Genomic DNA, 24,596 nt, shown 5'->3' with positions numbered 1-24,596 from the left:
AAAAATATCTCGTATGAAATAGACTTTAGAAACACACCCAAAGCCCATTTACAACATAACAAAGAGACTTTTAACTTCTTATAAATTACAAAACTACCATCAATTTCTTAAAACAAGCTCAATCCCAAAATCTTATAAAATACCCAAAACACTCAATAAGGCATCAAAGTAATTTAATAATCAATATTAAATTCAATAAGGTATACTGTCATATTTTGGATTTTTTTTTGAGTTGGTTTATAGAAATTCAATGGTGTAGGGTTTATCTATAATATTAGTGCTAAGAATGGGTATATCACTAAATATCTCATTATGTTATTTGAGTATGTAAATTGAATGGAAATATGGGGGTTCTCATTCCACCTCACGAGGTCTCAGCCTGTAGTACAATCTGTTCTTTTCAGAGTCCTAGTTTTGAAGCTATTGAATTGTACCATTGCAAGTAAAACTGTAGTTCAATTCAATAGATGCAAAAATAGTTCATTATATTGAATTATTGAACCATGTTGGATGCTCTTAGATCCTCACTATAGAATGACTCGGATCAAGTGACACGGTGCCATTTGGCCTCTAGAGGTATCGTGTTGCTTCTAGAATGTAGTTTGGGGGTTATGGTGTGGAAATGGAGGATATCAATGATCATAATAGCTTCAAATAATTAGTTAAGGGACACATTTGGTCCAACAAATTTTATTTTCAACAATCCAAACCAATTATTTTTCAAGTCTTTAACTCTCAAAAGTTGTGGCAATAAGATTCCAACTTTTCCAGCTTTGCCATTTTTTGTCTTGTTCTTTTTTATTGTTAAAAGAAGCGAATGATTACTAGAATAAATAATTGGAACATGGTCAAATGTGAAGGCCAGCATCTAATCTATTACTAAACCCGTGGGCGATGTGTGTGACCTTGGTTTAGATAAGTTGATATATAATATTATTTGTGTTTTATATTTGATCCCTCCCAATTATTTTATAGCAAAAAGAAGAAACTTCAAGCTCCACGTGAATAAAAGAGTGCAAATTTTGTGTTACTTTCACAAAAGGTTTTGTGAAGGTAAGTACGTAAGAGAGTGCGTAAGAAATCTTTGATTGTTGATGAAATACGAGTCACGCATACATTAATGATCAATATATTAATTTGAAAAATCGCTCACATGTGCTCAACTGTTTTTTCGGTCAATCCCGTGCTTAACTTTATGCAACATAAGTCTTCATCTATTTGTCAAAAGTTATTCCAACGGGATATTTTCTATTTAAACCTCACACTTCTCTTTGTTCACTCCAATATTTAAATTATTAAGCTGTAAGTTTTATAATTGTGTAAAAAGACAAAAACGGTAATCCAACTTAATACTTAACCCTAATACATCTATACGCACACCGCACCACTCTTCATATTAAGTTTTAGAAAAATACAAACTCCTCTTAATCATATTGCCAAATTACTCTTCTCTTTTAACGATGTAGAACATTGAGGAGTCTACTTCTTTAAAATCTATGTATGACCTAATGGAAAGGCTTGTTGATTGCTTGGCTATAATGATCTTATTCTCTTCCCTTCGTTGATTGCTTGGTTTTTTTTATTTTTGATTTAAAATTTTATATTTACTTAACTTCTTATATGCTCAAAAGTAAACAGTAGATGATTATTGTACCTTTGTGTAAGTGAAATTTGGTCTTGCCAAGGTAAATTGCACCTTCTTGTCTACAATGCAATAAATATCTCCCCATTTAATTTCTAATTTAGAAATCTTTATTTGATCTAGGATCTCTTTCCATCGACAGTAAACGATATACTGTAATAGTTAGCGAGTCCGTCTGTCTTGCGGCAAACATAGGACCTTCATCTTCTTCTCAAAAAATAGGTGCCTTCTTCATCTTTTTCCCCACTATTCAGTTTAGATATATGATTTTTTTTCTATAGTTTGTAGTGTTTGTCTATTGGATAAATGACATACGGAATGTCCAGACATTGGAGAATGCAGAGCTGCCTGTGCTAGAGTATATTCTCTCATGCAATATTATTTCTGAATTCTGATAAAACTATTTGTACTCAAGTTGTTGCTCAACACATGCATCCAATTTTATTGAATTATTGTACACAAAAGACAACCAGAAATTTATTGAATTACTGTAATGGATCAAAGCAATCTCTTGGAATTCTAATGTGGTCTATAGCATAATAATCCTTAATTGGAGTTCTTTTTTTTTTTCTTTCTTTTTTTTTTTTTGTGGCAATCACAACAAAATACTTTTACTCCAAGTCATGGTACCAGAATAGAAAGTATTTTGGACACAACTAAACAATTCCAACCTCAAAGTATTTGATTGGTATAGTCCATATCGAGATCACACTGACAATTGGAAAGAGCTTATCAATTCATTTGATGTACAGATGTATATTGATCTCTCACTATTAGATGTTTTGTCACAATAGTTTTATTTTCATCCTACCTATTGGGTTTTGTAAAATTTTATAAAGTTTTAAACATGAAGTATCCTTTGCTAATAGAGTCTAGTCCAATAAAAAAAGGTCTTAACTTGCATATCAATGGTCTGAAGTTCGAACCCTACCACACACCTCTAGTTAACCTTTTTACTAAGCAATTAAAATAAGCCACATTATGCAAATAAGATAATTTGATATTATGTGTTGAGTTTGATACAAGGGTTGGTTTAACAATGTTTGATAATTGACATTTTCCATTGAATAAAATATAAAATAAGATGTTGTCGTCATTGGTTTTAACTGTCATCACAAAACAAAACCAAACAAACTACAATTTTCCATATGATCTAATCACATGATAAAAACAGCCTTGTGAAAACAACAAAATCTCATGTATACTACAAATATTGTTTAATTATTTAAGTATTTGAGTGAACAAAGAAAAGTATGGGGTTTAAATAGAAAAACTCTTTTATTTCTTATGCTTAGGGTACATTTAAGGGTAGTTTGGGAAGATAATGGGGTTTTCTTAAAAATTGTGAAAATTTAAATTAGATGTTAGAGTGAACTTAGAACATGAGATGAACACAAAGAGGTGTGAAGTTTAAATAGAAAATCTCTTCCAACAAATGCCTTGCTTAGCTAAAATTTTAAAAGAAAAATGAATTATTAAACGAGGGTAAAATGAAGAGAACAAACTTAAAAATTAGAATAAAAATAACAAATTTACATTTCTCCCACCCATACAGTTCTAAACAAAAAATTTTGATTTGATAAAAAAAAAAAAATTGAGATAAAATTGAGTGTCTTTTCTTTATCTCTAGAGTAATGCTAGACTTACCACATTTTTCATACCACAATTGTACCACCTCTCTAATAGAGGTGGAGCCCACCAATACAATGAGGCCCACCTCTATTAGAGAGATGGTACAATTGTGGTATGAAAAATGTGATAAACCTAGCATTTTCCTTTTATATAATAGTTAAAAGTTACTTGGATGCTACCCTTAAATTCCCCAATTTTAAAGAAATTAACTAATAAAATATTACCTATTGGTCACAAGTAAACCACCACATAATTGGTGATATTTTACAACCAAAAGAAGGAAAAAACAAAAAACCACTTCACATATGCATGAACTCGGACTGAGAAAATATTGCACGCACCTGGAAAAAGTCAAGTTAACGAAAAGATCTTCCCACTTGTTGCAACAGTCGATATAATTTGGTAATGAAATCTTTTCCTTTGACAAATTTTTTTTTTTTTGGGCATCGTTAATATAGAAATGAATTTTGTGTACTAAACACGTTTGAATTTCAACATACAATGAATCAATTTAGGGTGGTGATTTTTCCACTCCATGACTTGACATGTTTTATTGTTAAACGGATAATTAAGGGTGGTGATTTTTCCACTCCCTTTTCGTTACACTGTAATTATAAAAGTATTAAAAACAAAAAACAAAAGAGAATATAAGGGCGTCAGTAAGCGTTTTGGAGAATGTTTTCTGAGAATATTTTCAGAGAATGAAAACAAGAAAACAAATTTGCATTTTTAGGAAATGAAAATGCGTCTGGTAGATAATTAGAAAACTTGTTTAGAAAACAAAAACAATGAAAACGTGTCTGGTAGTACAATTGTTTTTCATGTGTATTTTTACTAATTTCAGTTCTACTTTTTTTAAAATTCTGATATTTTTAGAGGCTAAAATTATTATAAACAATGAAAATATGTCTGGTAGTACAAATTGAGAATAATATTATGTGAATTATTTTTCAAGGGTATTTTTGCTAATTTCTGTTTTGAAAAAATATTTTTAAAAATGTATAATTTAACAAATGAAAAATTCTATTGTTTTTTAAAAGATAAAACTATCTTTTTTCTCCTTTCTTTTTTATTTTTTATTTTCTCCTTTTTCTCCTTTTCTTTCTTTCTTTCTTCCTCTATTCTTCCTCTTTTCTTCCCAGACCCGTTCCTTTTTGTTTCCTTCTTCCTCTTCTCTACTTTCTCTCTTCTTCTTCCTTCCTTCTTTTTCACTCACTCCTCCTTCCTTCCATTACATGAATCCCATCAACCCATCTCTCCGGTTCCACTAATTAATGGTTGTGGTGGTTAGATTGGGTGGTGATGGTGGTTGAGCTGGGTATGTGGTGGCTGGTTTCTCTCATCTCTCCCTCTGCAACTCTCTCTCTCTCTCTCTCTCTCTCTTTTTCCCTTTCCCTTCTTTTCCCTCTTTCTGATTCTTTCTCTTCTTTTTCTTCCCCTTTTTTTTCTTTTCTTCTTCCTCTCTGTCTTTTTTTCTTAGTTGCAGATTTGTGTGATTATGAGTTTTTTTTTTCTAGAAATTTTGGGGTTGATTATGGTTGGAAGGAGGAGATTTGATTGTTTTGGATATAATTTGATTGGATTGTTTGCTCAAGTGACGGAGGAGAGTTGGCTTTGATTCGGAGAGATTGAAAACAAAAACGCCGAAAACAAAAACGACTTTCTGGCGTTTTCAACATTTACTCATACTTTCGTTTTCATTCTCAGAAAACAATTTCAGCTTGTTTCTCAAAACAACCCACCGAACACGTTTTCACGTGAAAACAAAAAACAAAAACAGAAAATGGCCCTTGAAAATGATACCGAACGGGCCCTAAGTAAACAAAAAAGGAGTGAGAAAATCAACTCCCTTAATTAAACGGATTAATGAAATACGTCAAGTTGTCCCATTACAGAACATTCCTCAACTATTGTATATTCCTTTCGAAGGAATGCAAAGACTTCGTTTTTCCTTCTTATCCTATTTGAGGAGATGGGCACTTGGCTAGCAGCCACTTTATTTCATAACTTCAACTCAATAGATCAAGTTCTTGAATTTTTAATTTGTATTTTTGAGGAGATTGGCACTTAGCAGACACTTAGTAATTCCAATGCCAACTAGTTCGAGTAAATATAAAAAGTATAAGAAAAAATATATAATCCTACTGCTAAAGACATTCTACTGCATGCGGCCCAAAAACACCATTAACGTCTGGGGTGTATGCTAAGAAGTGCTGTTTTAGCCAAATTGTAGTACTAAGAAGGGTTTCAAGTACAACTCGAGCGAGAGGTTTAGGTATCAGACTTTGGCTAAGGTTAGCTGTACTTTTTGTTTAAAAAGAAAGATAATAATATGAAAAGTAAACTCTTTTCTAGACAGTGAAATTACAGACACTAACCATAGCTTTATCATAATTCTGTCGTTTACACATTTATTTATATACAAAATCTTGAACATAACCTCACAAAGGATTCATACTCAAATATGACTCAAGCCTTCTGCCTTCGCTTGTAGTGTCCCAAAAGTAAGGACGTACACATTATACGCAAACGAAAAACTCTAAGGGTGAACGAAAAGCATTACCTTAGCAAGCTCAATTGCTTTCTGGCGCCCGAAAAACTTCTCAACAATTCCTAGAGCAAACTCAATGGAAGTTCCTGGTCCTCTGCTGGTGATGAGGTTGCCATCAACCACTACCCTGTTCTCGATTTCACTTTTATCTGACAGCTTGTCGCACATTGCTGGGAACGCAGTGGCCTTTTTGCCCTGAATCAAAGGAAAACCAAAATTCACAACTGGATGCAGCAACAATTAACAATAACAAACACTAAAGGGGAAGAACATAAAAAGTAGTTATTTCAAAATGTTTCAAAATGCAGACACTGTCAATAACATGAAATTATTATTATTATTATTATTTTTAAACCAAGAACTCCACTTTGTCGACTATGGTGACTCAGCTTCCAAACTAGGTCCCACTGCCGAACCCTACAATTTTTGGGAGCAGGAAACACTAGCAAATTGCTAGATAGGTACCTTGATGAGAGTCAAACCCCTGACCACATGCCAGGGCCCAACTAGAGTCCCAACCACTGGACTAACAACTCATTGGTCAACAACATGAAATTCTAACAGCATAGATAGAGAAATATAAGGTTTGGAAAGAAATAAGTTGTTGTTATGGGTTTATACAATACAAGAAGCAGAATGGCTCAGTGAATTGACTATAAAGTAGTTCCAGTTAGTACACTCCAGAACCCAACGAGCTGCAGTAAGAATTGGGCAGTGTTAATGGAGTTGCACACAATTGTACATGTGATTGTCAGGGTTGTGCAACGTTAGTGAAGGTCTCAAAGTCAGGGGAGTGGTCCATTTAAGGAGAATAGAAAGTTCTCAAAACATTTTATAGGGCATACCTTGAGTAAGCCATGGGGTTCCAAAACTAGAGCTGGGGAGGCACATATCGCTCCATAAGGTCTCTGTGAAACCCTCTGCTTTTTTAACATATTCACGAGCTTTTCTGATTTTGCAAATGCTTGGGCACCACCAAGTCCACCCTGAAAGAAAAAAAAAAAAAAAAAAAGGTTAGGCTGATGAATTGGTAAATAGTAATGGCTAAACAGCAGTGAGCTGGATTGAAACCCGACTTACAGGCAAAACAATTAGGTCATATGAAAGTTTGGCAGCTTCGTCAAGGAGCACATCTGCCTCCAGTTTAACTTTGCGAGAAGCAAGAATTTCTAGTTGATCCTCTACAGAGGCCACCACAACATTTGCTTTCGCTCGTCGTAGAATATCAATGATTATAGTAGCTTCCATTTCCTCTGTGCCATTTGCAATAGGTACAAGAATCTAAAAAAATATGAGACACGAAAAAATTTATAAACTACATTATATAGCACCTTTTTAAATCAATAATTCTTACTGTCATGTCACAAATTATCGTTGCTCATTTGTGAAATTTTTACCAACACACTCAATTCAAAGGTTACTTGTGGAAACCTGAAATAATCCTAGGCAAATTTGCATGTGCATATCACTAGTACCAAGTAGAGCACTCCAGTATAGCTACTTCTTTTTTCCCCTTTTTTGGGCTTCCCCCATCTGAATGCAACTTTCACTAAAGCTACTTAAAGCCGCCCAACACAAGTAGACAAAGTAATCCACACACAATATTGTTTTCAAATATTGTCCTTCGCTAAAAAGTGAACCAACAAAAGCCCAAAAAATTAAATTAACAGCAGGCAATGCCCCAATAAGAAATATACAATAAAGTCAAATGTTTACCTTTGGGGAATCATTGGGAGTCCACTCAACTGGGTTTAGCTCAGTTATGATATATTCATCCCCATGGTTGGAACGCATGACCTAAGTACAAAAATGCAGTTACACACGCATCACAAGCCTTGAATTAAAGGCAACAGGTGAAAGCCAGATCATAGCAGATCATATTTATTTTCATTTTTCCAGACAATGAACAGCCTTGAAATCACTTGACAATAAAGCCACCAGTAGAATGACAACCAGCCAAAAAGAAGGATATTGAGAAGTATATACCAGTGGCCCAGATACTTCATCAGCTTTTTCTTTCCCATACAATTGTTCAACCAGCACAACAGCAAACTCCATGGTAGTACCAGGTCCACGACTAGTCACAGCTTTGCCATCCACCTGCACTCTTGCTTCAACAGTAGTTGCGCTAGATGCTAACTGATCCGTAAATGATGGATAGCAAGTTGCCTGTCAAAAACCAATACAGCCCACAAGTTCAGATTTAGTCATTTCAGGAACCGTAAGAAACACTAATCATAATTTTATTATGCAAAACAAATAATGAAATATTGGCAGGTGCTTAGAGATCTTACTTTCAGTCCCTTCAACACACCCCATGACCCAAATGCCACTGCAGGTGAAGCACAGATCGCGGCATAGAGCTTCCCATCTGCGGCCTGCTTCTTCACCAGGCTTTCCAGAACCTCACTATTCTTAAGATTGGCAGCACCTGGCATGCCTCCCTGTAGCTCGCGCGCGCACACACACACACCAAAAAAAAAAAAAAAAAAAGATAATTCAAATTCAATTGGAACTATACTAAAAAGGAGTCGGCACATTGTAATAATCAAGCAATAAATCACAATCAGAGAAGCTAAAGAGATGGAATAATACAAGCAAACGAAGATAACAAGAGTTCCTCCAACCCTGATATGTTATGGATGGCATCACGAAAACATCCCTTTAATAGGCAGTTTGGGGGTGCATTGGGACATTGCTTGGAAATAAAATAGTGCCATTTGGTGACATATGTAATCTAATGTATAAACCTATGGTCATTTGGGCATGAGCAACCAAAAAGCCTACACTCTAAAAACTAAATACAGCTGCTTTAAGTAAGCATAACTCTTAGCCTCTCCAGGTCCATCACAAGGTAAACGGAAACAAAGACTCACTCAAAAATCCAAGTTGTTTTCCAATATAGTTTTGTGGAGAGGTAATATTAGCACAAACAGAGACAGAGACACTAACACAAACATTAACACATACATATATGCAGTGAGACACAGAGATAGATAGAAGAGAGTATGTACGGGTAGCGTGATGAGATCAAAGACGCTTTTGCTACAATCGGAAATCAAAACATCAGCGATGATCTTAACGCCATGGCAGGCTTCAACGCGAAGCTGCTTTTCCACAGAAGCCACAGTAACATCGGCTCCAGCTCGACGCAGAACGTCGATGGTGATCACCGCTTCCATCGGCTCCGTGCCATTCGCAATTGGAACCAAAACCTGCTTCCACTTTCACAGTCAATCTCACTCTTACAAACACAAACAAAAAATTGTCAAAATCAGAAAAAGAGCTTAAGTTCAGCTGCGGTGGTCATTACCTTCTTAGCAGGAGAAGCAGAAGCCATTGCTGCTGAGATTGAGAAGGAGAAGAAGCGCTTTTTGAGAGAAGGGATTGTTGGTTTCAATTTGAGTTTGGATATATAATAAGAAGGAGACGAGCCCAAGAGAAACGAGCGTGGAGGGGTCAAGTGACACAATGCCATTTGGCCTCCGGAGGTTTTGCGGTGCTTCTAGAATGTCTCAATGGCTTCCGGGTTATGTGAAGCTATGGATATGGAGGATTTTCAATCTTTGCTTTGCTGTCACATTTATGGGCCGACCCAGAAGCCCAATCTTTACTGTTATGATATAGACCAGTTTGTCTTCTAGGCCCAAAAAGCCCAATAAGAAGTACACGAAATTTCCCTCCATTATTGATGTCAATGTCATTGTTATATTAAGTTATTAACTATGGGAATGAGAGTCGAACTCTTATTGTGAAGTGCGGTATATAGTCCAGAGCTCGAGCTTCATGAGTCTACGTCCCACGCTCTCCTAGTCGAAGGCGTGCTTGAGATGTAGCTTGGCCATGCATGCAATGCCAATCATTGTATGAATTTTGCATTGAATACGAACAAATCCCTATTGGATGATACCCAAAATTACTAGATAGAATTCCAACAACTATACCCAAATTTAGTAAATAAGTACATGGATCTAAAAGCGCAACATGTCTCGTTTATTTGAGAACAAGCATTCCTTGTACATGAGTAGCAATTATGAGAGAAAACCAAATCAAGGGCATGTTCCCATGGCGCTTTGCTTTTTTCTTGTTTTGAAGATTGCACACCATGTAAACTATATATATGCATTGACGTTATTGCCCACAAATCTACGAAGTCAAAGTTTCCATTCTTGTGTCTCTTCCACAGTTACACTGAGGTTTGAATCCACCCATATATATCGATCTAATAACTAGTTCTTCAAAGTACACAAAAATCTTTGACACAAAGCAAAGCAACGTTAAACCAACTGTAAAGAGGAAAATCAATAAAAGAGTGAGAATGAGACGCGTTGTAAATTCCGAGTAGTGAAGCTTTATATGGTCCTATCTAAGTGAAGGTAGTCTGCATCTACGTACATGTCTATCTTATTGAGTCTCTCTATGAGATTATTACGCACTTCCTATGCGTTAAAACTTATCTAACAAGGAATTTTGCTACCTTAGGACCGGTAATTACATTTGATGTTGGTTTCCTTGTCATCAGGTCACCAACTTCCTTGCTTTCTTAGTATTAGCATCAGTTCCATACATAGTTTTACGACTTTACATAAACGTGTGTCTTTAGTAAACAGTCACCCTATACTGGTCACATATGCAAAAACATTAATTGACCTAACATACGTGGTTTGCAAATGATTATATCTATCGAGAATTTAACAGTTTTTCTTGTTATTTGAGCAGCTGCAGCACATACAATCTCAAATGTCGACAACCATAACGGGGAGAAAAACTCTGTAAACCCACATGAGCATATGCAGCACAAAGCAATCTTTAATGTCAACAACCATAACCTGATAGTCTACAATACCGGCTACAAGAAAGTAAGAACCCCCCCTTTTAATCACTAAGAAGCATATCAAAATTGTAATAACAGATAAAGCAACTAAATCAATAGCATATCCATAACCATTATGAGCGTGACAATATTATAAACCCCAATTTGGGGGGTTTATGCGAGGTTCAAAAAACGGAAAGGGACAAAGCATAGTGGCTTAGAGAGAGAGGGAGGGTGGAGGTTACAAACGAGATGACATACACTCACATGGGAAATGGTATAGGGTAAAGAGAGAGAAGAAAGTACTGCCATCTGTTGTACATGGGAGCACTTTCCGGGTTCTCAAAAGCCCTCATTCTGCTGGAGTTTTGATTTAAGTGATGAGGCCCAAAGTAAATACCCTTTTCTGCTCCAACTCTTTATCTTCTCCAGAATCTCCACTCAGCCAAACCCATTAGCCTTTCCTCACCAATTTCAAAACCCTAATCCCAATTTTGTGCTCTGATCTTGTTTGCATGTTGATTAGAAACTGTATCGCAAGGTGAGTTTTTTTTCCTCTCCCAATTCGCCTGTTTTTCAGCTGATTTATTTGTTTTATCATTGATTGCCAAAACCCTTTAAGTTTTTTTCAACAATTTTTGAAACCGTATCACCAATTTTGTGCTTCTATCTTCTTTGCATGTTGATCAGAAATGCACTGCATTGGTGAGGAGGTACCTTTCTGGGTTTTTGTTGATTTGTTTGTTTATCTTTTTTACTCTTGTGGTGCGCATTTGCTGAATGGTGTTTGGGAGGGACTGAAATGTGATTTCTTCAATCAGAAAATGTGAATTTTATCAGGATTGATTTGATGGGTTTTGATCTGCATAATGGTGGGATTTTTTAAGGATGTTTTGCTTTTGATGTTTCATTCGGTTCTCATAACGGGTTGAAATTGTGGTTAAATGTTGATGATTTTTCGTTTTCTTTGGTGTTTTTGAGGTTTCTTGCCCCTAGGATTGAATGCATGGGTGGTATATCCTATGGTTGCCTAGGAAAGCTCTCACACCCTCTCTCTATTTCTTAGTGCAATTGTGTGTATGATTGGGAATTTTTATACTGGTAACGGATTTGTCATAGGTCTTATTTTGATTAATGTCTATTTACTGTTTTTTTTCCAGTTTTAGGAATTTGCATATAAATCTTAACATTATTTCGTATTCTACTTTGGGGTCACAATGGGGAGTTCTTAGGTGATTTGAGGTATAAATTTAGGCTTTTTGGGGAAAACATTTAGCGGGGTCTTCCTGAACTAAAAAGAAAAAAAAAAGAAAAAAAAAAAGGCATTTAGAAGAGCTGTAGACTTCATGCAAGCCTAGGAGGTGCCATTTTTGGCCGGCTTGTTTTTCTTTATGTCGCACTTATTTTGTGATGGATTTTCTTTTGAGGGACCTTTTTTAATTTTTAAATTCATGAAAGCTACGCTAAATTACGACATGTGAAAGTTAAAATGAGGTTACACTATGGGTGGGGGAATTGAACCATCTGCATGTCTTCTTTCCTGAAGTTTATTATCCTTTTTTCTTATTAGGCTCCACTCCTTTATAGAGCCATTGGACTGTTTTTGGTTGCGGTGTGTGTTTATTTCCTGACTAGGTTGATATTTGACAATGACCACCTTGTGATGAACAAGATGGTTTAGAAGAATAATTTTTCTTTATTTATTTTCCTCGAAATTTTGTTTGGTGTGAAATGCATGGCAGAAGCAAGTTAGTAACTGATAATTTTTATTTATTTATTTATAAGAAACAAAACATTCATTGTATTTATATCTTGTTTTGGAATGTAAGATAAGTGAAAGCAACGTAGAACATAAGATTAATAGACAATGATGTTGTTTTGGATTGTGATATTAGTCATTGTATTTATGGTCTCAACTGGGTCCTCTTCACCATGCAATTAAAACCGGACGATTACTTAAGACCATAAATATGACTGATCCTATGTTCCAAAACAATATCATTAGAATTAAGATTTCGGTCACTTTGGTTTTTATTAGTTGCTGTTTTCAATTGCATTTTACAACAAATGAAGAGGAACCAGTGGAGATTGACTGATCTTACGTTCCAAATTAATTCCTTTCAAGTCAAAGTTTTGGGTGTCATTTTTGGCTGTTGCCATGCACTTACGCTAAATGATAGCCAAGTGCCATTCTTGTGACTGTATTCTGTCACGTTCTCTCTCTCTCTCTCTCTCTCTCTCTCTCTCTCTCTCTCATATGATATATAAGTGTGTGTATATCATATATCTTCCTCCTACTGTTGCCCTAAAAAGGAAAGCCATAATGTACACGAAATACCGCAGATCTTAAGGAGTCATCAATACGTAAAAACATCCATTGTAACTATCAAATCTTATCACCCTGAGATGTATGCCATTCTCTAAGACGTATAGTGAATTGAGTTCTGAGTATTGCATTTTTGTGGGCCATCTGCTCAGTTAACTGGGGGGTGCAAACCATCTTTCCTGGTTGGATCTAATCCACTTTGTGGTGCTGAAGGCTCGAAGCTGAATTTAAATCACTTTTTCTTTATGCTCCCTCTCTCTCTCACTCTCTCTCTATCACTCTCTCCTTCTCCCGCTCTCTGTGTGCATGTGTGTGCCCCTTGTTTGAATGCTCATCGACAGCAAAAAATATACATGTATTTGTATGAAATGAACGCATATATGTAAACAGACGTATATGTGGGTTTTTTTTTTTTTTTTTACATTTCTTTTTGTGTCATTCTGCTTCACTTAGTGGTATCTCTCTCTCTCTCTCTCTCTCTCTCTCTCTCTCTCTGTCTTTCTCTCTCCGCCTTGGTCTCTCTATCTCTTCCCCTCAATCTCTCTTTCTATCTCCACCTCGGTGTCTCTTTCTCTCTGTAACATCTTATCTTACAAACTTTGAAGTTCATTTTGCACATTCCTTTACTGTATCATGTATATACTGGCAGTGTTGCTGCAAGAAAGCAGTCTAGACATTTTTACACTTCAGGCAAGCTCATTGAATGCCTTGTTTGTTGTCAAATTCAATTTCTGCATTCTTTTCTCCATTTGTTTATGTTTATTTAAATATTGAATGTACCACTGTAGAATGGTTTTAATATCTCCTCTCCCACTTTTCAAGACAGCAGATATTTACTTGTGCAGTCATCAATGCATGAAGAGTACTTCTAATAAAAATTATGGTGTACTGTGAATGAAAACCTGTGTCTTTAATAATATTGTTGAAGATTCATTCTTCCTAAGCAGAGGCAAAACTAGAATTTTTATATCAGGGGGACCATAAATAGATTTAACAAAAAAATTTTGTTTCTTTAAGGAGATATCTATATTTTTGAAATCCATCATATATATGTTAGAGCACATATTTATATTCTTCTTCTATGACAGGACTGTTGTCATACTGATTTCCTATATCTGCCCATGATTGGCAGCTCTTGACTTGATCTTCAGATAAGTCCGAGTAAGGATGTCTGAAAATGAGTTAATTTATAAAGCAGAATACAAGAATAAAGATTTCAAGCTACTGGTTGTCTTTTGTTTGTTATTAGATATAAATTCAGTGATGGGAGTGCAAAGGTTATTCATGGTACCATGACATTGGAATTACGAGAACGAGTTAACAAATGCCTATAAGTTTCACTCCTAACGGAAGCTGTTCTTTTCACTTGAACAAGTTTTAGTAAACATGTCTGAACATGTAAATGTACGATTCTTATAGTTTATGTTCTAGGAGTCCCTCTTATTTATTGTTATAGTTATTCATTTATTGATGTGATTGCAATTGTTTTGATGCAAAGTTAAGAATAATAAAACACAGTGAGTGCAAATCTTGTATGCTTGTAATTTTCTTTTATTTAGTAACAAGATAGTAATTAAATGCATTTTGCAATTTTGTCTAGGCAATTGCTCTGTTTAGAAGAAAAGACAGTGAAGTTAGACTATGTGAGCACTTTTTTGGTAAAATGTTATTTAGGTTACGTAACTTATTTGGAGTAGTGTACACACCTACACAAAACTTGTCTCATATGGGCCTTAAATAAGGTTCTCAGATGAGATCAGATATGGATGGTTGAGATGCATCTCACCTACCGTACATCTCAACCATCCATATCGAGTCCAACATATGACAAACAAGACTTTATATAGAAACCTTATGTGTGTGCCTATGTGAGAGAGAATATGGAATATGGAATTTGGAATCTGAAAACAAAACGTCCAATTCCATTAAAACTTGAATATCTGTAGTATATGTACACTCTTTATAAGAAATTATCTATATAAGCTATCAGTGAATATATAATAATCGTTATTACCAAAAAATTTAAATGGATTTCAAAACTATAGTTGGGTCGACTATACTGGCTTCCAGCTTTGATCTGATTATGGCCAGCTGCTAAGAGTTAAATTTGAATTAACTGCTGGATCTATTTCTTTGTTATGGTATTGAATCTTAGTGGGATGGATTTGGATTGGATTTGAATTTTAACAGAACATTGTTGGCTGCTGCAATGCATAGAGTTAATTGTGTGATTGTCCTAATTGGGGAAGGGGAGTTTGACTGTTTTGTCTTTTAGAAGCTATTGAGATAATGCCAGAGTTGAAGTTTATAGTTCAGTTCTACCATACCTGTTAATTGCTAGTAGTTATTTTTTGCAGTATTGTTGCAGCATTTATAGTGATGTTTGGTTGTTGTTAATCTGCTAGATGCTATGCAGTTGTTGTTAATCTTAGTTGGGTTGACTATACTGGCTTCCAATAACACATAATTAATTTAATTATATGATCTGCATCCTCTTAAGTTTAATATGCTTTTTTCCTTGTTATTGCAGATTTTGTAGCAATAGTTGGATGATTTTATGCTAAAACATCAGCTATGATGAGGAACACTATTCTTTTATATGCAGTGATTTGTGAATGAAGCAATGTAGTAGCGCTCACCTTTTCTGATGCTGGATATACATATTCAGCAAAGAAAGGAAGAGACCGAACGAATTGGAATTGCTGCCAATTGTTGGAGATGTTAATCAATGAAAGTACGCAGCATTTCCATGTTGGCTTTGAAGGGTTTTATGGTAATTATTAAGTAATTATACCTCTACTTCAGCAATGATGAGGTTCGCCTTTTTCTTTCCTATGCATTAGTTTGTCAAGAGAAGATTCCAGATTTCAACTGCATAGTTTACAGCATGGTAGATCAGTTGGTCACATTTTGTACTGGTGGTTATATGTAGAGCAAATAAGGAAACATAAGGAAGACTCTGGGTAAAGTGGAACTGCAGTCAGTTGTTAGAGATGTTTCTCAGCAAAGAAATTGAGGATTTGCATGATGATGGGGTTGAAGGATCCAAAACTGAGCGTTGTATATTCGCAGAGGTTTTCTTTGGTCAAGACATTGGTGGCGCTAGTAAGAGATGTCTTGTTACTGGAGTGATTAACTTTGAATGTGATAATTCAAGTAAGAACACAGACGGAGCACTGTCATCAAACAGTGAAAACTCAGTTGTGACGAGTCACTCATCCTCTAAAAATACTTGTTTGGAGGAGTTTTATAATGCAACCGAAGAATTTAGAGAAACCTCTGCACCGGTGTTTTGCTTGGACAGATCTGCTTTGTTAGATAGGAATGAAGATGATGTGACTGTTAAGAGAATGAAGTTTTCAGTTAATGAGCTTTCTAATACCAAACCTGGTTTAGGAAAGGTCATTTCATCAGTAGTCCCAAAAGAAATGGTTTCTGGCCCGTCTGATCCAGCTACAAACTCTGTCTCTGATACGGTTACATTTCGTTTGGTCGAATCTTCTTGTCAGGGAGTCACAACTAGTTGCTATTTGTTAAAGAAACATGCAGAACTTGACAAAGCAGGCATGGTAGGTCACGCAGATGTTCCAAAGTGCAGATTGCCAACCTCAGATGGGGATGATAGAAAGGAAGTATGTGTAAGTAAAGATATTGCTTCACCTGCTTTGCATGAGAGCTTCTCAGCCAGGCTTCTGGTTGCAAGTCCAGTAGTCACTGTTCTGGATAAATTGGAAACTCCTCTACATGCTGAGGGAAAACCCAAGGGATTCGAAGCTCCTGTTTTGGATGTATCCGATGTTGCCTTGAAGATAGACGCTAGTAAGGACCCTCGTCCAGTTCTCCAATGTCATGTTGCTCGCTTACTTGAAGCTGCAGGATGGCATATTGAGAGGCGAAAAAGACCTAGTAGAAGTTATATGGAGTCTGTTTATAAAACACCTAAGGGAAAATATATTCGTGAGTTCCCCAAAGCTTGGCGGTTATGTGGAGAACTTTTGTTTGCGGATAGGTACAGTTTGCTGCAGGAAGATGATCTAAAGGAGTGGGCCGATATCAGTCAGTTCTGGTCAGATCTATCTGGTGCTTTAGCAAATATTGAGAAAGAGATTAATCATCCAGAACCTGATGCTGCATTGGCTTATTGGTGGAGGCTTTTAGATCCTTTTGTGAGTGTCGTGTTCATTGAGAGAAAGATTGGCAGTCTGAGAAAGGGAGAGATTGTTAAAGCAAGTCAGAGTTTAGTTGATCCGAACCATGAGACTGATTCTTCTTTGGCCTTGACTAGTGGCAATAATATAAAAAATCGCTGTGCTCAGGAAGATGTGTCAGCTCCCCTCTGTGATTCAACTCTGGTCAGCGCAGTTCCTGAGGGATTTTATGGACAGACAAGTCACGAGGAAGTGAAATTGCTTACAGTCCAATCTAATGATTCAGCTAATGTAGAATGTCAGTGCTTGGTGAATGCTGGGAATAGAATTGAAAATAGAACAAGTAGTCTGGATTTCACTTCCTTACCAGTTTGTGGGTCTGGTGGCACTTGCATCCAGTCAGCTACTCGTCCTGATGAACCTATTACTTCCAGAAAATGTAACAATGTGCATGGAGGTTCTGAAGCTGTTTCTCCTCACCAAGATAGCAATGCAAATTCCCCAAGCTTTAATAAACAGAGTTCTGGACTTGATGTAGAAACAACTAAGGAAGTTATGGAAGATGTATCAGTGGATTATTCTGAGGAAAAAGATGAATTGCAGGGACACAAGGTTGATGATAAGCTGGAAAGTGCTCTGCAGGGATCATTAGATTACCAACGAAACTGCACAAGTGATCTTTTGAAAAGAAAAATACGTAGGAAGTCTAAAAAGATATCTGAAATTGAACCAAGCTCAATATACCAAAGTGGCCTTTTTGGTATTACTGCTACTGAGAATGCTGATTCACAGTGTATTGATGCAAATGGTACCCAGTCAAAGTTGAAAGAGGTCCAGGATGAATTTGCAGGTAATAAAATATGTAAAGGAAGTCGCAAGATGTCCTTACCTCTCGACTCCTGCCAGCAGCAGATTGGGAGAAAATATTCAAAGTTGATGAAGATTAATCGTGAATGTGATGATTTTAAAACTGGAAAAAGGAAATCGTCTAGATGCCAAATTGAAGATGATGACTTGTTGGTTTCAGCTATTATTAAAAACAAAGATTTTAGCCCTAGTCCTGCTCGATATTTTTCTAGAAAGAAAGCCAGCAAATCGAGAGCTCATAGGAAGGGTAAAAACCAAAAGAGCCGTTGCAAGTTGCTTCCAAGAAGCCTGGGTAGTGAGGGAAAGCATTTTAAGGATGGAAAGTGGTATTCTGCGGGAGTGCGAACAGTTTTGTCTTGGTTAATTGATGCTGGTGTCATATCTTTGGATGATGTCATTCAGTATCGGAACCCCAAGGACGGTGCTGTCCTTATAGATGGTCTGGTTACCAGGGATGGCATTTTTTGTAAGTGTTGCAGTAAGGTAATTACAGTTTCTGAGTTCAAGACTCATAGTGGGTTCAAACAGAATCGTCCATGTTTGAATCTTTTTATGGAATCTGGTCAGCCCTTCACCTTATGCCAGCTTCAAGCCTGGTCAGCTGAATACAAAAGCAGGAAAAGAGGAACCCAAATTGTGCGAGCCGATGAAAATGATCAAAATGATGATTCATGTGGACTTTGTGGTGATGGTGGCGAGTTGATATGCTGTGATAACTGCCCCTCTACTTTTCATCAGGCTTGTTTGTCTCTGCAGGTTTGCTTTCACTAGTGTTGTATATTTATGCTGGTTCTCTTTCCTGAATTCTTCTCCTTATTTTATATATCCATACTCTTCAATGATATGCTGGCATAACTTTTGCATCATGTGCATCTGGGAGGAGAAGTTGTTCTTGATTGATTTGAATACAAGCTTCTGTTTGTGCTCCAGAACGCATGCTAGCTTTGTATTTGAAGTCCTGATGCCATTGGAGGAATAGTTATCATATTAATCAGTTATTGTTTGAATGTCTTCTTTTTATTTTATTTTGTTTCTAGAACGATAATATTTGTTTCCATAATTTCAGGCTATAGATTATCAATTTAATAACCTTTGGGTTTTCATTCTTATCAGGCTTTTGTGTTGAGTTGTGACTATTTTGGAGTTTTTGCTTGTTTTCCTCTTACTGTACACTAATTATCTGCTTTTGCATTTGAACTTCAGGAGCTTCCTGAAGGCAGCTGGTACTGCCCAAACTGTACCTGTTGGATATGTGGTGATTTCGTCAATGATAAGGAGGCTTCAAGTACTTCTGATGGATTTAAATGTTCACAGTGTGAACATAAATGTAATATTCTCGTTTCTAGATTATCTTCCTTGTACCTAAACTGCTTTCAGTACGTGTAGATAACTTTGGAATAGTTTGATGTGGCATGTACATGTTAAAATATAATATGGTACCTAATTTAATGTGGTAATTACCCTTCTTAGAAGTATATAAGTAATATTTTCACTATTTCCTTTGATGGATATGTCAATGCAAAAAAGTATTTATTAAGGAAGTGGATGATTTCATCATAATGTGACCTAGATTTTAATCCATGTTTTTCCATTAGTAGATTTTAGTTTGTGTTGTAAATATTCAATTGGCATACTGTTTAACTATTTCCAGACAACGTGTTGCTTTTGAAGCATGTTGGAGTTGGTTAGAAACAGAAGTATTATATATCAAAATGGGAAATTAATTGCCATAATTTATCAAAAGTAATTTTGTTTATGAGTTTTCATACTGTATCTCCTTTGTGTAATGAAGTTGAATCCAATTCTTTGAAGTAAGGACGTATTTATTATTTTCTTCTCTTGTCCCTTTTTTGCCTATTAGACCTCTAGGAACTGTTTTTCTAATAATTTTAGTATTATTTATTATTATCTTGGTTCTAATTAATTTCCTCTGTTATTAGTGACCATCTTGTGGTTAAGTTGGACTTACCCTTTCAGTTATGTTATTTTTTCTTTAAATTGTCTAGTTTACCAAATCATTTTAACTTTTATGAACAGATCACGAGGCATGCATGAAAGAAAAATATGCATATGGAGCCATACTGGATTCCTGGTTCTGTGATAGAAGCTGTCAGGAGGTAATTTTGTATTATCTTACAAATCTTCTAACATAGAAGATCTGTCATGTTTTACCCGTAAATAAATTAAGGATTTTTCATGGCACTGTTTTATTGGTAAAGTAAGGACTTGCAATGTTATTGCAAACACTTTTTTCTATAAATGAAATATGGTGGTTTTGCTTTCCCGAAGCATCATCCTAATATTCAGGCAAGCACTTGCAAAATGTTGATTGTCTTGTAAATTATATTGAGAACTACATTCTTTTTAATTAGGGCAGCAATCTTACTTGCTGCCTTCCTTTAAGTGGTGTTTTCACTATCAAGGGAGGTGTGATTATAATTGCAAAAGCAAATCTGTTTCATTTATTTATTATATAACTTGTATGTGATGGTATTTTGCAGTTAAGAATTTTATCCAAAATAACTCTGCCAACATTATTTATTTTCATTTGGTTCCCTATCAATTGCTTTCTAGTTCTTTTATGGTTTCAAATGATCGTGTTAGGCCCTGCCTTATAGTTTCTTCCTTCAATTTCATTAGTTTTACTTATGATAAATTTGAATTTTCTCTTAGTCCATGCAAAGCACAAAGTTGAGCAAATTTTTTCTTCTTCTCAATTTACTTGAATTTTCTCTTTCATTATTCTATCGTTGTCATCATCTATTTTATTTTATTTTTCCTTTTGCTATTTCAGTTGTCATCGATGTAATTCATTTTACATTTCAAGATAAGAGCCTGCCGTCGTAAAGCCTAACAGAGGCATAACTAGCCTTCATAACTAAAAGAGGCATTAGCGATGATCTTTATTTGGTTATAACGATGACCCTAGTAGTTGTTTCTTTGTTCCTTGTGATTTTCTTCTTCCAAGTTGTCATATGTTCTATGACAGAGCAATATAAAATTTTTAGAGAGCAACATGAATTTATCAGTCTTCATTTACTACTCTTTCTGGTTTCGATTAATTTGATTACTTTTTTAACGTCTGTGTGTAGGTTTATTCAGGTCTTCAATCTCGCGTTGGCTACATTAATCATGTTGCTGATGGATTTTCGTGGACACTTCTTAGATGCATTCATGATGACCAAAAGGTTCATTCTGCTCAACGGTTTGCGCTGAAGGCAGAATGCAATACAAGACTAGCTGTTGCTCTTACAATCATGGAGGAATGTTTTTTGTCTATGGTCGATCCTAGAACTGGCATAGACATGATACCCCATGTTTTATACAATTGGGGGTGAGATCATCTCTGTAGTGAACAGCCCTGATAATCTTCTCTTCTTCTTTTTTTGTCAACCCTGATAATCTTCTGACCTGTGTTTTTCTCTCTCTTTGTTATTTTAAGAAATATTGAACTGATATGGTTGCACATTTAACTACTGATGTTACTTTTGTATAATTTTTATTTCTACAGAATTTCAGTCTTGTTTATGGTTGGTGTTTTCTATCCCTTCCACATTTTCACCTCACACCTTTTAATGAGATTATCCTTTTCTTTGGCCAGTAATGGCTATTCATTGCTCTGATAAGTAGGGCTCTAAAAATGTATCTTTGGGTACAGTTATATATGAAGTATCACTTCCTCTTCCAATTTGCTGTCATTTCTTTTAAGCGGAAGTGGCTTCTCAATTGGTCATTTGTTTCTATGAATTGCTTATTAATTTTGTATGTAACCTTCAGGTCAGATTTTGCACGTTTGAATTTTCAAGGCTTTTACGCGGCAGTCTTGGAGAAAGATGATGTGTTGATATCTGTAGCATCAATCAGGTAGTGCTGAAATGAAGCTGTTTGTAGGGAGTCGATTTTCCAGTTTTCGTGTAATGTTTTTTTGTTAGTTGCTCAGTTCTTGTGATATTAATTTCATATCAGACTTCACATCAATATTTTGATCTATTGTTTAAATCTCCAGTTTGCATCCTCGTTATTTTAGTCGTTGATATCTATTGTCATATTTTTGTTTTCCTTAAAAAAAACTAGCATCCAAATTGTGAGATAATTTTCCTTCTCTGTACACTTCACCCGAACCTTGGTGGTTCATGGACATTATGCTCTCGACTTCAATAATAAATGAGAAGAAATGACTAATGCTTCCTTAGAGAACTCTTTTTCTCAATGATGGGGCGCACCATGTGGCTTGTCATATGGCTGCAATATATTCATTGAGGGGTATGAGTTTTATGTATGGAATGCAATGGAAGTTTGTACAACCATTAAGTAAAAAATTACCCTTCCCAACAGCACAGACCCAACAGAGAAAAAAAAAAATAGAAAAAGAGAAACAGTTCTATTGCAAAAGTTTAATTCTTTGGATTCTTTTAGCATTCAAGAATACTGTTCGAATATAAAATAATTGGTGGCTCACATCGTAGGATTACCTGCTGTAGCGAATGGTTTCTCATATCTTTTCTTTTTTCTGTGTGGAGAGCATTAATTAGGTTGCATTGCCAAGAGCTGATGGTTTGAAGGTTTTCAATGCTTGGCATTGACATCTTTGTGTATGCATCACTATCATTTTGGTACATGTATGTGGTTCTGCACACCCACACTATCTGAACTTTTCTTCTGTTCTTCTTAGCTCTCCTGTCTTTAACTAGGCATAACCAATTTCAATGTGGATTCTCAATTCTTTACAAATCTAAGTTTTCAGAGTTTCTTACTGCTTCCCAGTTGTGAGTTTTGAACTTATGAGTATGACTAGGTTGTTGCCTCTGTAACTGTTTTTTTGTATAGGAATATTTTGCTAACCTTTGTTTTTGGCAGGGTGCATGGAACAGCAGTTGCAGAGATGCCGCTTATTGCAACTTGCAGTCGATACCGTCGCCAGGGAATGTGCCGACGCCTTGTCACTGCTATTGAAGAGGTATAGATGTTAAATATATATCTTACAAGTTCGAGCTCCAAAATTGGAGGTATAGATGTGATAAGGGGTTACAAGGCGACATATCATTTAAGTCTTTCTAATTGATTCATGTTGATATGTCTCTTTCTTTGTAGATGCTATTATCTTTTAAGGTGGAAAAGCTTGTCGTAGCTGCCATTCCAGATTTGGTGGCGACATGGACAGAGGGTTTTGGCTTTGTACCTGTAGAAGACAGTGAAAAGCGTAGTTTGAACAAGATCAACTTGATGGTTTTTCCTGGAACAATTTTGCTCAAAAAACCCTTGTATGGAAATCAGATAGCACATAGGCATTCTGGTAAGTTATTTTTTCCATCTCTTCTCTATCTGCTGACCTTTCTTCTTTTCTCTGAGAAAGTTATATTCTTGGGTGATACTGGACCAGGTGATATATTACCCTTACAAGCGGGAGAAATGAGAAAAGAAGGTTTTTGTTCTCAAGAAGATCCCAAGGACAAGTTTGGACAGCATTTGGATGATATTTCTTGCAGAAACAAAACTGGTGTTGAAGCAGATATTGAATTTGTAGAAGGTGTTAAGTTACAAGAATTGGAAGGTAGCAAATTATTCATTGGTTGTGATAACAAAACTGGTGCATCAACACTAGAGACAGGCGGATCAATTGATGTAGGTATTCAATCCAGAGAAACCATTATCGGGTTTGTCCAGCAACCTGATGAAAAATGTTCTGGTAAAAACACTGGTGCTGAAACGGGAACACAAACGGAATCTGCATTGGGTGCTAAAACTGATGTTGAGTCCGTAAAGCAATTGGATGGAAAAAGTCATGCTGACAGAATGGTCGTTGATGCAGAGATTGGAATTGAAGGCAAGAATTTGCAGGAATTACAAGCTGAAGTTGAACTCACTGTCCAGCCGTCAGAGGGAATTGGTTGCCAGATCAAAGTAGGCGCTGCAGAATCAGATATCAGCCAAATGAATCCCAAGGATCTGCTGCAATCAGAAGTTGACACCAAAATGGAAATTTTTGAATGTGTGGAGCAATGCAAGGAAAATTATTGCATTAAGGAACCAGAAGTCAGAGTTATGGAAAGCAAGAATGTGCAAGTAGGTGAAGCCAAAGGAAGCACTTTGCAGGGCCAATTTTCAAAGCTGTCTTGTGAAGAACCAGCACCAACATTATTAGGAAATATGCAGCCAGAAACGGTGGCTAATGTTAAATCCTTGAACATGTATGATGAAATACAGCTTTCTGTGGACGAACAGTCGCAGAAATAGAGCCATGTCGAAATAAAATTAAGCTTATTTGAAGTGTCTTTTGCTCATATCAGTGTGGGGTAAATTATTTAAGTTTAGAATTGTCCATGTTATACACACGCGCACGCATGTATAGTTGAATCTGGGCTCCATAAAAGAGGGACCAGGTCCTGCTTGGATTCTCTCTGCCATGAATGGTAAATGTCAAAGAAATCAAACGAAAGCTGAATGAATAGTTTTGCCCTAAAGGCCCTGTATGCATGTGTATTTTTCGGATCCGGAGCTTATGCATTTAGGGATGGTGTATTTATTTGCATTTTGCTAAATTTAGGCCATTGCTATAATCTAACAACTTAAAATATCACACATCAAGTTTTTTTTTCCTTCTCTAAACAGACATAACA

The 24,596-nt window shown here is 35.9% G+C and overlaps 2 protein-coding genes across 3 annotated transcripts; one reads left to right on the top strand and one right to left on the bottom strand.

Annotated features, from left to right (window-relative positions):
- Nucleotides 1–5,602: 5,602 nt before the first annotated feature.
- Nucleotides 5,603–9,345, bottom strand: LOC103326093 (protein DJ-1 homolog B-like). The gene is made up of 8 exons (XM_008228301.2): nucleotides 9,139–9,345; nucleotides 8,840–9,040; nucleotides 8,120–8,269; nucleotides 7,812–7,994; nucleotides 7,542–7,622; nucleotides 6,906–7,106; nucleotides 6,671–6,811; nucleotides 5,603–6,020 (listed from the first exon to the last, which is right to left on the bottom strand). Exons 1-8 carry the CDS (start codon nucleotides 9,301–9,303, stop codon nucleotides 5,814–5,816), a joined length of 1,329 nt encoding a protein of 442 aa, XP_008226523.2. The 5' UTR covers nucleotides 9,304–9,345; the 3' UTR covers nucleotides 5,603–5,813.
- A 1,384-nt stretch (nucleotides 9,346–10,729) lies between these two features.
- Nucleotides 10,730–24,260, top strand: ROS4 (Acyl-CoA N-acyltransferase with RING/FYVE/PHD-type zinc finger protein). 2 transcript variants are annotated; one of them, XM_089048291.1, is made up of 11 exons: nucleotides 11,050–11,179; nucleotides 11,329–11,351; nucleotides 15,495–15,698; nucleotides 15,808–18,735; nucleotides 19,183–19,306; nucleotides 20,017–20,096; nucleotides 21,072–21,313; nucleotides 21,757–21,843; nucleotides 22,837–22,936; nucleotides 23,071–23,272; nucleotides 23,360–24,260. In XM_089048291.1, exons 4-11 carry the CDS (start codon nucleotides 15,958–15,960, stop codon nucleotides 24,211–24,213), a joined length of 4,467 nt encoding a protein of 1,488 aa, XP_088904417.1. In that variant the 5' UTR covers nucleotides 11,050–11,179; nucleotides 11,329–11,351; nucleotides 15,495–15,698; nucleotides 15,808–15,957; the 3' UTR covers nucleotides 24,214–24,260. The 2 variants fall into 2 exon arrangements, with proteins under 2 accessions (XP_008226525.2, XP_088904417.1); XM_008228303.3 differs by lacking the exon at nucleotides 11,329–11,351 and having other exon boundaries at nucleotides 10,730–11,179; nucleotides 15,495–18,735.
- Nucleotides 24,261–24,596: the final 336 nt, after the last annotated feature.

The sequence above is a fragment of the Prunus mume genome, linkage group LG3, assembly GCF_029339155.1.
Source record: "Prunus mume cultivar Tortuosa linkage group LG3, ASM2933915v1, whole genome shotgun sequence".
Lineage (NCBI taxonomy): Eukaryota > Viridiplantae > Streptophyta > Magnoliopsida > Rosales > Rosaceae > Prunus > Prunus mume.
This window is presented reverse-complemented; position numbering and strand designations above follow the sequence as displayed.

What these genes read in the sequence shown, in the direction of transcription:
- LOC103326093 (XM_008228301.2), bottom strand. Translation starts at nt 9,303, where the DNA reads ATGGCATTGTGTCACTTGACCCCTCCACGCTCGTTTCTCTTGGGCTCG. An exon ending in CTGCTTCTCCTGCTAAGAAG is followed by an intron (nt 9,041 to 9,138) that starts GTAATGACCACC and finishes AAGTGGAAGCAG; the next exon opens with GTTTTGGTTCCAATTGCGAA. An exon ending in TTGATCTCATCACGCTACCC is followed by an intron (nt 8,270 to 8,839) that starts GTACATACTCTC and finishes CGCGAGCTACAG; the next exon opens with GGAGGCATGCCAGGTGCTGC.
- ROS4 (XM_008228303.3), top strand. Translation starts at nt 15,958, where the DNA reads ATGTTTCTCAGCAAAGAAATTGAGGATTTGCATGATGATGGGGTTGAA. An exon ending in TTCACAGTGTGAACATAAAT is followed by an intron (nt 19,307 to 20,016) that starts GTAATATTCTCG and finishes TTTTATGAACAG; the next exon opens with ATCACGAGGCATGCATGAAA. An exon ending in TTGTCACTGCTATTGAAGAG is followed by an intron (nt 22,937 to 23,070) that starts GTATAGATGTTA and finishes CTTTCTTTGTAG; the next exon opens with ATGCTATTATCTTTTAAGGT.